This window comes from Poecile atricapillus, chromosome 4, assembly GCF_030490865.1.
Source record: "Poecile atricapillus isolate bPoeAtr1 chromosome 4, bPoeAtr1.hap1, whole genome shotgun sequence".
In the NCBI taxonomy this organism is placed as follows: domain Eukaryota; kingdom Metazoa; phylum Chordata; class Aves; order Passeriformes; family Paridae; genus Poecile; species Poecile atricapillus.
Genome location: NC_081252.1, coordinates 64,864,788 through 64,877,742, shown reverse-complemented (window position 1 = coordinate 64,877,742; position 12,955 = coordinate 64,864,788). Strand labels below are relative to the sequence as shown.

The 12,955-nt window shown below is 37.6% G+C and overlaps 1 protein-coding gene across 4 annotated transcripts in view; it reads right to left on the bottom strand.

Annotated features, from left to right (window-relative positions):
- KIAA0232 (KIAA0232 ortholog) overlaps positions 1-12,955 on the bottom strand; it is a 63,401-nt gene that overhangs the window by 31,935 nt on the left and 18,511 nt on the right. For all 4 annotated transcript variants that reach the window (XM_058838577.1, XM_058838578.1, XM_058838579.1 and 1 more), the window contains one exon: positions 188-325. In XM_058838577.1, the coding sequence (XP_058694560.1) occupies positions 188-325 (138 nt within the window). The remainder of the gene's footprint in view (positions 1-187; positions 326-12,955) is intronic.

Here is a 12,955-nt window from a genome sequence, read left to right as displayed (position 1 = left end):
AGTGAAATCATCCCAACATACATGGATTTCATAATTTCCTAAATAAAAATAAAGAATTTTTGGAGAACTCTTGGCAAACTAGCCCTTTAAGAAGCCACAAATTCAAAGATAAGCATCACAAGCCAAATATATCTAGCACAAAGAAGGACATAAAGCCTTAAGAATCTATTAAATAGTCCAAACTTACTTCATCAGAAGCAGAGCGAAGACACTGGACAGCAGCCTGTTTTTTCATTTCCTCTAGTGTTAGATCAGAGCACTTTTTCTTACTCTTTCCCCATTTCTTGTAAGCTCCCTTTTCCCAGCCCAGGAAGATGTCATTCTCCTAAAATCAAATAAAGAAATTACATTATTTAAATACAGCAATATCTCAGTACCATAGCAGAATAGGACTACAATAGGACTACAAGTAACATACTGTGGGAAATGAAACCAAGCCCTTTCTATCTGCTGTAAACTACTTTTTGCCAAATTAAAGATTAGTTTGATTACATAAAACTTACTATTCAGAAAAGCACATGCATCTTTCACAGCACATGGAGGCAACTCACACTTCACTGTAATATTTTCCAGTTCCAAAGTATATCCACAAATGCGATTTTACGGTTGAATGTTTTACTGTAATTTACACAAAATGTTAGTTTCACTGACTTCTCAAATAATAAGAATGAAAAGCAAGTAGTTCTGAGTTAAGATCGAACTTAAAAGAAAGTTAAACGAGCCAGAAGAAGAAAATGCAGTGTTAAATCCTGAAGCCTTCAACTCAGTGTTAAAATGAACATGATTACAGCTGGAGATAGCAGTACCCATCATAAAATAAACCTGAACTGTCTCAGAAAAAAATTCAAATAACTGAGAAGTGATGATGAGTAGGAGGGATCAGCTTCTAATACATGGAAGAACAATGAAGAACAATGAAATCAAAGTAGAATGCTACTGTATTATATGCAATCATCTGAAGATATGGAGCGTCCCTTTTATATGGCTTTTCACAATTTACAGAATTTATTACCAGACTTGCTTGTTCTTCACTGTCTGTTCACATACACATATATGATTTCCCATATTCATCTCATGAAAGAAATATTCTGGCTATCAGTAAAATAGTCTTTAACATCTTAAAATGTATGCTTGTCTAAAATCACCCTCTTCAGAGAGATCCACAAACATCTGATGCTTTTCAGCCTACCTGTTTCAACCCTTTCAATGTATCTGTTATTGCTTCCAAAGAAAACCAGGCTAAGGCTACCCTCATTTAAAAGAATTCTTAATTCCCTACGGTTTCAAAACAAAGTAAAAGCAAATTATCAGTGCAAATAACTGTCCCTGTGCAATCAAAGAACAAGATGGGTAAAAAATGGGGGCCAAGAGAAACCAATCGTCTTCAGAAGCAGCCACCACAGGGCTGCCATTTGTGACTTCACATGAAGAAGCAGAGCAATTTGCTGCATTTGCTGCTTCAAGTCTTATTTGAGCACCAAAACTGGAGAATTGCATTTAGTGCTGAAAGAACAAAAAGCTACCAGTCACTGGTTTTCCTATCACTTGTGCAAGGTGCCAGTGATTCACTTAAAAAAAAAGGTTGAACAGGATACTGAAGGACTAACAAAAGAAATAATAGAAAAAATAAGAAAAAAAAAATAAGAAAAGAGGTCTAAAAGACTGTGCATATCTACAATTAATTTCAAAAAAAGAAATGTTTAAGTCTTTTCCAAAACTGAGGTTTATGTATTTCTTTATACAACGAGGCTGTAGAGCACTTGAACTCTTCACAATATTCATGTGAAAGAAAACAAACTGATGAGAACCACCTAAGCCCCACCAGCTCTCAACCCCCCCCCCAGCTCATTCGCATGGGAACAGCTGCAAATAAGTAAATACAGATCCATTTGTGTGGTTGAAAATCCAGGTACACCAGCAAATTTGCACTGGGTTAACTTCATTTATTCTGATTTTACGTGGAAAGTTCACAAAGACAACATCTGCAGTAGGAAAACATTCCCAAAATGCTATGTATTACTATTTTGCTCTATGCTAACAAAGGTTCACTTTGTACTGATACATCACAGCTTTACCAACTATCTGTCAGCAGAGCAGCAAGAACCTTCATGCTCACAGAAATTTACAAAGCATTTCATTCAGTTCTTCATACATGCAATTTGAAAAATATCTGACACTTGTCTACAAACTATGACAGTTTTCAACGTTTAAAAAATGAAAAATCTCTTTGAAGAGATATGCAATTTTTCAAATGGAGGAAGGGAAGCTAAGTGGATTTCTCCCTCAGGCCCTCACCCTAGAGCTGTGGTACCATGGTCTCATCCCTCCTTCTAGAGTGAGTGAGCTGTTTGTGCACTCTGGGAACAACATGGCTTGTCTTTCAAAATGCAACGATCGAGGACATAGCTCAAATAGAATCCTCATTTACTTTCTACCTCTTTATACAATATACACAAAAAAAATTTCTGGACTCGTGGTTTTCAGTCACACCCAGCTGCCAAGTTTAAAACTTGAGTTTGGATTTTTTATCCTGGACAAAAACTTGTAAGTTTTATAGCCTCAGATTTTACAAGACTAGCAAACACCATTGATTACATCTATTCCATGCAAAATTTTGCAGTTTAAAATCCTCATCTCAACTATAGTATTTATCAGCATTATGTATGGCTTTGATATAGCCATGTTACTGAGGATCTTGCACCTCCTGTACACAAATCAAACACCACACCATACCCATAAAACCCTACAAGAACAGTGAAGAAAAAAAAAATCCTTAGGCATAATTCTTGTGTATCAGAACTATTCTGGATCAAAGACATAGGTTTTACAAAGCCCAATGTTACAGTAAAATGCCTGAGAAACAAGAAAATGTAACACACCCCAGAGAGTGAGTCTGTAGAATGGTGAGACACAGAGTGATCCTCTTCTTTCATGATGACTAAATTGACAAAGAGACAACCCAGTAGTTCCCAAGGGTCTGAAAAGTACCAAGCCCATGCATAAAGACAGGTAAACTATTTCCTCCACATGGAAAGAATAACCAAGGATTTCTAACCTCTTCACCTACTAGATGTCTTCATCTATTATACATAACAAATGTGACACCTTGCGATATGACTGAAATAAAAACATTATGAAGATCAGGGTCCACATAAATGGCAACATTAGGAAGGGAAACAAACTGTTTTTAAAACAAAGAGGAAAAGAATTTGGGAACTACAGGCCAGTTAGTGTCACTTCTGTGCCTGGCAAGATCATGGCACAGAACCTCCTGGAAACTGTACTAAACAGTTGGAAAATGGAAAATAAGGAGGTGACTGGTGACAGTCAACATGGCTTCAATGAGGGAAGATCATGCCTGACAAATCTGGTGGCGTTCTATGACAGGACAACAGCTTTGGTGGATAAGGGAAGAGTAAATTATGTCAACTACCTGGACCTGTGCAAAGCTTGTGACACTGTCCTTCCCTGTGGAAAGACATGGATTTGACAGATGGACCACCCAGTGGATAAGGACTTGGTTGGATGGTGACACTCAAAGAGCTGTGGTCAATGGCTTGATGTCCAAGTGAAGGCCAGTGACAAGTGTTTCTCTGTATCTCTGTTTTAACCGGGGTTGTTGTTTAACTGGGTCTGCTGTTCAACACCTTTGCCAGCGACATGGACAGTGGGATCAAGTGCTCCCAAGTTTGCCCATGACACCAAACTTGGTGCAGTTGGCACACTGGAGGGAAGGGATGCCATCCAGAGGGACCTTGACAGGTTTGAGAGGTGGGCCTGTGTGAACTTCAAGAAGTTCAACGAGGCCAAGTGCAAGATACTCCACCCGAGTTGAAGCAATTCCAAACACAAATCCAGGCTGTGCAGAGAAAGGATCAAGAGGAGCCCAAAGAAAAGGACTTAGGGCTGATGGTTGATGAGAAATTGAACATGAGCAGCCAATGTGCAGCCACAGCCCAGAAGAACAACTGTGTCCTGGGCTCCATCCAAAGCAATGTGGCCAGTAGGCAAAAGGAAGGTGATTCTGGCCCTCTCACTCTCATGAGACCCCACCCACAGTACTGCACCCCAGATCTGTTCCCAACATGAGAGGGACATGGACCTGTAGAAGTGAGTCCACAGAAGGGCCACAAGAGGGCTGGAACACCTCTGCTAAGAACACAGGCTGATGGAGTTCCCTAGGTTGTCCGGCCTAGAGAAGAGAAGTCTCCAGGGAGACCTTACAGCACGCTCCAGTACATGAAAGCCCTGCAGGAGAGCTCAGGAGGGACTTCTGACAAGAGCATGGAGTGACAGCAGGAGTGGGGAATGTCTTTAAACTGAAGGAAGGCAGGTTTAGATTAGGTATTAGAACAAAATTCCTTACTCTGAGTGTTATAAGATGCTTGAAAGATTGCCCAGGGAAGTTGTGGCTGCCTCCTCCTGAAGGTATTCAAGGCCAGGGTAGATGGGCCTCCGAGCAACCCAGTCTTGTGGAAGGAATCCCTGAGCATGGCAGGGGGCTAGGAACTAGATGGTCATTAAGATCTTTCCAAAACCAAACCATTCAACAGTTCCATGAAAAATTATATCCAAAACGGACTATCACTGCCTCTTGGAGGATTTCACAATTGATAATCTGTTGAAAATTGGAACAGATCCAAGCGTACTTAACCTTTAAGATTATTCAATAGTATATTAAAACCTTCAGTGATCTTGCATGAAAAAATGCTTCTACTAAACTGAGATTCAGGAAAAATTCTCATAGATTGCTTAAAGCCACAGCAGTGGATACCTTTACATAATGAAATTTATAATAAATACTGAGAAAGGTTTGATGGGCCAGGATCAGCTTAGACATTCCTTACAGGTTTCCTCAGACTGAGACAAAGATAAAGAGATAACACATAGATGAGATGGTTCAGAAGAAAACAGAAGAACATTGGCTCAAACTCAGCTAATATGCCCCAAAAGAAATGCAGATGAAGAGTATATTTCAGAGAGCAGCGTAAGTTTTCTCCATGGCAAAAAAACATTGCTAAACACAGAAAAGAGAGGACTGGGGAACATTCTTTAATGTAACTCCAAACCCAGGTATTGTCAGGGAAAAATTCATCACAGACTTCTGGTGAAAAACCAGGGAACCACCTAGCCACTACAGTCACCTCTTTGGCAGATGTCACAACCAGAACATTATGACCCTGTGGAGCCCAACTGTAACAGACCAGCTGATAATGCAGCAGAGCACAACATGCACTGCTATGACCTCAGGGTATTTGGTACTGATGGCAGGCAGGGAAGAATTCTACTTATCAAAACCAATCAATCCAAGTATAAAATCCTGTAATCTGAGTTTCTGTCAGTTATAAACTTTTGCTTTGCTTATAATCCTAACAGTTTGAAAGGGCAGTCTGTGATGTTCACTAATTAGAAATTACTTCTAGGCTAAAACTAAGGAGAAGAAATTTGTCACACCCACTCCAAAGAATGAGAGAACATGCAAATGCTGCATCTGTTAAAATCTTATGTTTGTTGAGCAGACTGCCTTTAGACTTTTCCCATTAAAGTAAAAGTAGAAAAGAAGAAAATTTAGCAAGGCTAGAGCTAGAGCTATAAAGATATTTTACTTACATGTCTGACTTACACTGCAGAAAAGAAAGCCAGGAACTCAAACAGAAACTGTCACTACAGAGTCAAGGTGTCTGAAAGGGACTGGAGGAGTTATTTCGTAGCATTTATGGTTGCTTTCTTGGATTTAGAGTTGTGCGGCAAGCATCACAGACCACTGTAATCATCTGATTTCAGATAGTATAGGCAGTACACATCTATGCTTGGAGAAGTGTAGCAAGTGTACTGTCATGCAATGGTCTATACCCGAAGAATACAAAGGAAGTATCTCAATTATCCCCAGAAATCCAAATAATACAATTGTATCAGCACAGAGGTGGCTGCAAAGAAATCATGACTCTTAGGAGTACTCACCAACCTGGCACTTGAGATTCCACATCCGCTTTGTATTATGTAAGTCTTTGTGTGAATACATTAGTAGTCACAACTTAATAAAAAAGGAACAAGAAGCTCAACACGATCACTCACACCAATACAAACACAGCAGAGAGTGTGGAAATAACGTTTCTCAGATAAGCACAGTCCTTGAGAATGAAAGCTTTTCCGCCAAAGGTGACTGTCCTGGAACCTGTAGAGTTTGCAGAAATACAAAACCCCTACAAGCCTACTGCTGAGTTCCAATCCCTCCCACTACAATTCCCACCTCTAAAGCAGAACAGAGAATACAAATTCATAGTCCATGATACTCCAAACCTGTCCTGTATCTAACAGTCACTAGACAGAGAAATATAGAACAGATCACTTGCTGCACAAGACAAATGCAAACTAAAAATCAATAAATAAGTTTCCTGAGCCACATGCTTTTATTATAAAAGACATTTCAGCCATCTTCCATTGCTTAAGTGAAGAGGAATCCATATCCACCTAATTTCTCTCGAAAAACTAAAATTGTACCAAAAAAGTTACTTCCCAAAATTTTAATTGTATAGTCCTCAGCTATAGTCCTCCATTCCTAGAGAAGGATGGAAAGCAGAACCACAGCAAAGTTTTCTTCTAGGGACTTTTAAATTTGGTTAACTGAGCTTTTAGAAAGTGGTTTAACTTTTGTATGAATAAGCTTTATGGGCATATTAATTTCAAGATCAGTTTACATGCTTATATATGGGAAGAAGAAGGGGATTAATCCCATTGCTGTAAACATACACATTTGAGTAATCTAAGGATTTCAAATTAGTCATATAAAAAAGTACAGCTAAAAGTCTTGGTCTCACAGTACCCACCCCCCCCCCATTCTTTTCTTCATACACTGACACCCACAACTTGAAATTTACATACTTAATTGGGGTCCTGAAATAAAAACCTACGGTCAGGAAATTTAAAATTGTTCCTACAGGACTGTTATACAGCTTAATACGCAAATTATTAACACAAACACAAACTAAACGGAAAATACTTTGCATTCAAGAAATTTACTTCTACATGTTGCTGGTGAACTTTGAAATTTACTGACACTTGTTTACAGCAGTCACGTAGCATTTCCCTACTGTAGCTGAACCCACTCTGCATATTGTAATGAGTTATGAAAAAATGTGTTTGAGTGACCCAAAACTATTTCTTAGGGATGATAAAAGAATAGGTGTGATTATACTAGAAGCACACTGTTATTTTTGTCAAATAGGCATACCAGCCAAATTAACATTTTAGACGTGGTTAGTGGAATGCAGAGGACCAAATCCTCATTTCTCCTCCTCACTTCAGGTTATGGATGAGGCACACAAAAACACAAGACACAATCAAAACCCCACATCCTCTTTCCCCCAAAATATACATGGGAAAAACTAGTATCTATTACTAGAATATAACTCCAGACATCAGGTCCCTCTACTGGGTTAATATGGGATGGCAGGAGAACAAACAGCCCACATTTCACTTGATCTGGGAACCTAGCAAGTGCATCCCAAGTTCAGACACCAAAGTGTCCTGTGTCATTAGCACATGCAAGCCAAACATAGACTAAAGGTGGTAATGATATCCCCATCCCAGGGTAGAGGAATAGGGAAAAATCATTTATGGACTTAAAATCACAAGGTAAAGCCCTAAAATACATCACATGTGGAGGTGTCTCTTCTGCTGCTCTCCTCTTAATATAAAAAAGAAAACTACATTTTTGACTTCAAATATAAGTGAAAATGATAAAAAAGCAAGAATAAAAACTATGATCAGAGTCACCAGAAGTGTAACTATTACTCTGAAGACTTTTAATGCCTCCATATAAAAGATTACCTGAATGGAACTACTTTAAATCAGTCTACAAATGATTAGTCCTCCCACAAAAAAGCCTCCCTTGCTAAAAATTGAAAAATCAAAAGCAAAAATCTCAACCTGGTCACAGAAGTACACAGTTTGCAGTGCAATAGCAAATTAATTCTGAGAGTTAGGAAAACATCATCTTTTAAAAAAAAATAAAAAGTATTTTTACTTTTGAGGTTCAGAAAAAAACTGTTAACTTCCAAAAATGAGTTGAAAGAAGTAGATCAAAAGCAACAGAAGACACTTGATATGGAAAGTATGCATAACAAATGCATTTCGATCTTCCGGCTGCTTGACCAAAGGCTTGCAAACAAAGCTTTTATCTCACAGAATGTCTAGCTGTTGGGGTTAGGTTTTGGAGTTTTTTAAATAAAGGCTCTATCCCTACAAAAACAAGAATAGTCTACAGGAACAAGTCTATGGCTCTAAACCATAAATTTGGTATATTCAAAATCAGCTAGGCTTACAAGTAGCATGTGAAAGATACAACATAGAACACCGATTTTAATACTGTACAAAGAAAGATCAATGAAATAATGTTTTACACAAAGTACATTTTAAGGCAATGCCTTCTGCTTTGCACAGATTATACTATCTTAATGCAATATTTACTGTATCACAAACTGGTTTGAGAACACATGCATCTACAAATATATTCTTAATTAGCATTTAAACAACAAACAAATCTTAAAAGCACCTATTTGGTTTGGCACTAGGAAACTAAGAGCAAGGCATTCTGATTAAAAATAAGTCTAGTGTGAAGTCAAAAGGCAGTCTCACAGTGTTTAGATCTCCAACAACAGCAATTCTGTGGGTCTCCAAAAGTTAAAAAAAACTTGACAGCAATTTCATGCTTTTCTGCTTAATTTATCATTTATTCCAAAGTAAGTAAATTGAGTAATGAAATGCAAATGATGAAATCATGTATACAAGGCAGAAACATTCTGCACTTTATTTACATTAAACAGTCTGTAAATCCACATAAATTTTATGAGGTTTTCCTTAATGGACCAAAAGTGACTAAAAAGTAATTTATTTCAGCACAAAATATCCGTGATTTCCAAACGTTTTGAAGAGACCATTGATAGGCCTCAAATCTTAAAAAAAAAAACAAACCAAACTGAACCAAATAAACCCCCTAACAAACCTAAATAATGAATATCTTATATAGCATGGTTCAAGAGATATTTTTTTTTAGTAACCTTTAGGCCATGTAGACATCTAATATATGTGTAAATCAATTTGAAAACTGTTCTTTAGAAAGACTGTATGCAAGCAACATCTTTGGTTGTAGGAAAAAAAGGGCAAGTCTACCAGTGAACTCCTTACTTGTCTTCTTATATGATGAACCTCAACTAGCCACAAAACCCCCAAAACTATTTCTATGAACTGTATCACAGGAATCAAGGAAAACATGCAAACCCAGTTCATACTATCATTGTATTTCCTACTCCATCACTCAATACTGGGGGAAAAAAATCCCAAAGAGCTTCCTATTTCCACCCACTTAAACCCTCCCACCAGCAATATCATTGTTGCCAAAGAAACCTGAGGGGAGAGGGAAATTAAAAAAAGGAAGAGTACACAGTAAGAATGAAGGACTTCTTAAGAACTTTCATATCTTGGGCTCTTAGACTCACTTCCAAAAGTAGCAAGTACGGCTTGGTTAAGAATTGTGCTCTGGGTGCCAACAATAACTAAGTTACCTTCAGTACTTGAGTATTTAAAAACAAATAAACATGCATTTAGAGTGTGTATATTTAGAGAATTTTACGGTAATTCTTTGTAAGTATTTATAACACATGTATAACCATAACAGTCCTGAAGACACAGTAAAATTTACCATAAACAAGATTCCTTTCTTGGAAATTCTCTACTTCTTTGAAATACAGCTGGGCAAAACATACTGGCTTATAAATTTTCCCAATATTTTAATAGCTATTTCAGTTTAAGCCAATGAGCCAGAATAGAAACTGCAAACATTCCACTAAATTTGGTTGCAGTGTATTAGGGTTTTACTTCCACCTATGTTTTCTGTACTTGTAAAAATCTGCTATGAACTCTCTGGAAACTCATGACTTACGAGTCTAACATTTCGTGATACTGAGCCTGAATCCATATAACGATACCCAACATAGACCATTCTAATTGGGCAAGGCATTTAAGTAAAATAAGTAACAAACCCAAACAAAATACAAACAAAAAAACCACCACCCTCATATACATCCAAAAATAGGGAAGGAGAACCAACACAACTCCCCACACACACATTCTTAGTCTTATCTTCTACCCAGACATCAAACTAGCACACTGTACAAAAACAGATAATATTGGAGAAAGCCACACAAATCTGCATCAGAGTAACACTGGAGAAACCCACAGAAGACTGCATCTGAATCAAGACCAAAACCCACATATTAAATATTACTAACAGAGCAGAAGGGAACATCCTGCTTATTCTCAAAAATAACCCTAAAGATCGAATCAATCAAGAATCCCATAGTCAATCAAGATTCGCGTATACTTTTGAAATTCTTATTTTAACTGTAAACATAAATGACTGAAAATGTTTACAACAGTGATATCTTAAATAGCTGTGTATGCCTAGTAAGGTTGGGAATGGGTTTTTTTACTTATTTTTGATACTAAATCTTTTTGTACTTACCTGACAGAACCTCAGTCCAGGCTTCAAAGTTCCATTTGCCTGCTACACTTGATGACACCAGAACACTATAAAGCACTGAAGGAGGATCCCTGAAGCAACTATAACAGTGCTAATGATACCATCAACATTCTGAGGTGGAAAGATCTTAACGACTATCTTAGCTTCAGTCTGTAACATTTCTAATGAAGATGACAATATCCATAAGATTAAGACTTCCTAAATTAGTCCTCTTCACCACCAGCCCACAAAAAGCAAACTGCAATGGATTACTCCTATGTATAACCCCATTGTGAGGCCACACATTCCTTGTAACCTGCTCTAAAAAGAAGTCACTGCTGTATCTTGAGGAGAAAGGGATGGCTACTCACTATTCCCAAAAACAGAGTTCTAAAAGCAAAGAATCACAGAATCACATAACAGCTCAGGCTGGAAGGGACCTCAAAAAATCATGTGGTCTAACCTTCCAAGGGAAAAGAAGAGTAGACAAGATTATCTAGCACCCTACTGCATCTCAAAAACCTCCAGCAACAGGGATTCTATCACATTCCTGAGGAGGTTGTTCCAGTGAATGACTGTTCTCACTACAAGAAAAAAGAAAAAGAAACTGCTCCCAGTGCAACATGCACCCAATTGCCCCTTGTCTTCTCCATGTGAATAGAGTGCTTCAGCCCTCTTTGTAGCTGTCCTCTGAGTTGGAGAGAAATCAATCCAATAAGTCCACCATTGAGAATAGTTCTTTTCATGGAAATTTTCTTATCTTTTTAAGAATTAAAGGAATCACATGGGAGAAATAATTCTTGAGACGCCAAGGACCAAGTCTTCAACGGGAACTAATCTGGGTTAAAGGAGCTCAGCAACTCTGTTACTCTTAAATTACTTCTCATTTAGGTATTTAATTCCTGTTCTCCTTCTTGACTTCTGTTTGTAAACAAGACTAATATATGTTCTTCCCCCTTGTCTTAACATTGTACCCATCACCAAAATTGGACTGAAATTGCTTAAACATAAATACGTGTTTTAGAGTAAAGATTTTCTTGTTTCTGAGTAACTTCATTAAACCTTCACAAAACTAATTTAAGATGTCAGGCGATACAAAGAACCAGTAAGCAATAAGTAAAATAAAAATAAATTTAAAATCAATAATAAATAAATAACAAAACCAGCACATGTTAAAGATTTCCTCAATTTTCCATGTAAGAAATTTATACTTGCAGGTTTTGCAGACTAAGCTATTTGAAAAAGAAATTAGGGAGCAGTACGTTTTGTAACAGGTGCATCTGATCATTACTACTGAAAGTAATCCCAAAACGAAATTGATATTAGGTCTCAAAACTTAGAAAATGGTTATTTGAAGTAGGGCGAACAAACAACCTAAGTATGTTATAAACAGGATCAAATTCAAGGAGGTGGAAAAAATCTTCCAACTTCAAAGTCCAGTGTTGTTCAGAAGACATCCTGTACATTGGTACCACACTGCCCACTCAGCAACACAGGTTTTGGCTACCCTGTCAGCATGTGGTATTCTTCTCCTGTTGGCTCATTAGGTTCAGATAATCAACTTGGAAAAAGAACAGACACATTCCTTAAAGCTCTGTTATCAAACCCACAAAGGATCCAGTTAAGAAATCAAAACGAGAAATAAACTGAATGAGATTTTCATAATATAGTTATCCTGCTTCTTGCAAAGCCTGATAAAAAGAAAACTAATTTTGGCACTTCAGTAATTTGAAATATCACAGTAGCAACTTCAAAGTTATGACTGTAGTCTGACACAGACTGAAAAGAAACAGGTCTTCATTTCCTCAAGGCCACTGGCCTATCTCTAAAGCTCCTCAAGTTCTCAATGTGGTTTCAATTGGTTTCGTTTTGAATGTCCTCATCCCACATGCTCCTTTCAAACAGGTTTTGGAACCTTTTTCTGCCCCCTTCTACATACAGCTATTCATGCCTGACCAAGACCCACATGTTAAGATACATTCCAGAAAGTGCTTACACTGGGTTTTTTTAATTATATGTAATCATGGGGTTGTTGCTGATGTCACCTACTGCTGCCAGATACACTTTTGAATAAAAAGAAACAAAAAAACTTTTACAGATACAAGTTTTCTGCTTTGCACAAGGGAAGCACTAAGGCTTTTATGCACAGTAATGGTTGCTACGAGTTCAAAAACTGGCAGCATCTGACATGAGTTTTTTATGCTTCAGTTACACTTATATCTATCTCACAATGACCTGCTCTGCTCTTGCTGGATTTTTAAAATTATAAACTAGGTGACAATGGAAGTTCTGAAGTTCTGAAGTTAGGTAGCAATGTCTGAAGTATAACCAAAACAGCAGTAATAAAGAAGGCCTAATAATTAAGTTATCAAATAATTGGTATTTCCTTTCCTTTCTTCCCACTGTCACCACAGCCACCTTCTAAGACAAAGTTCA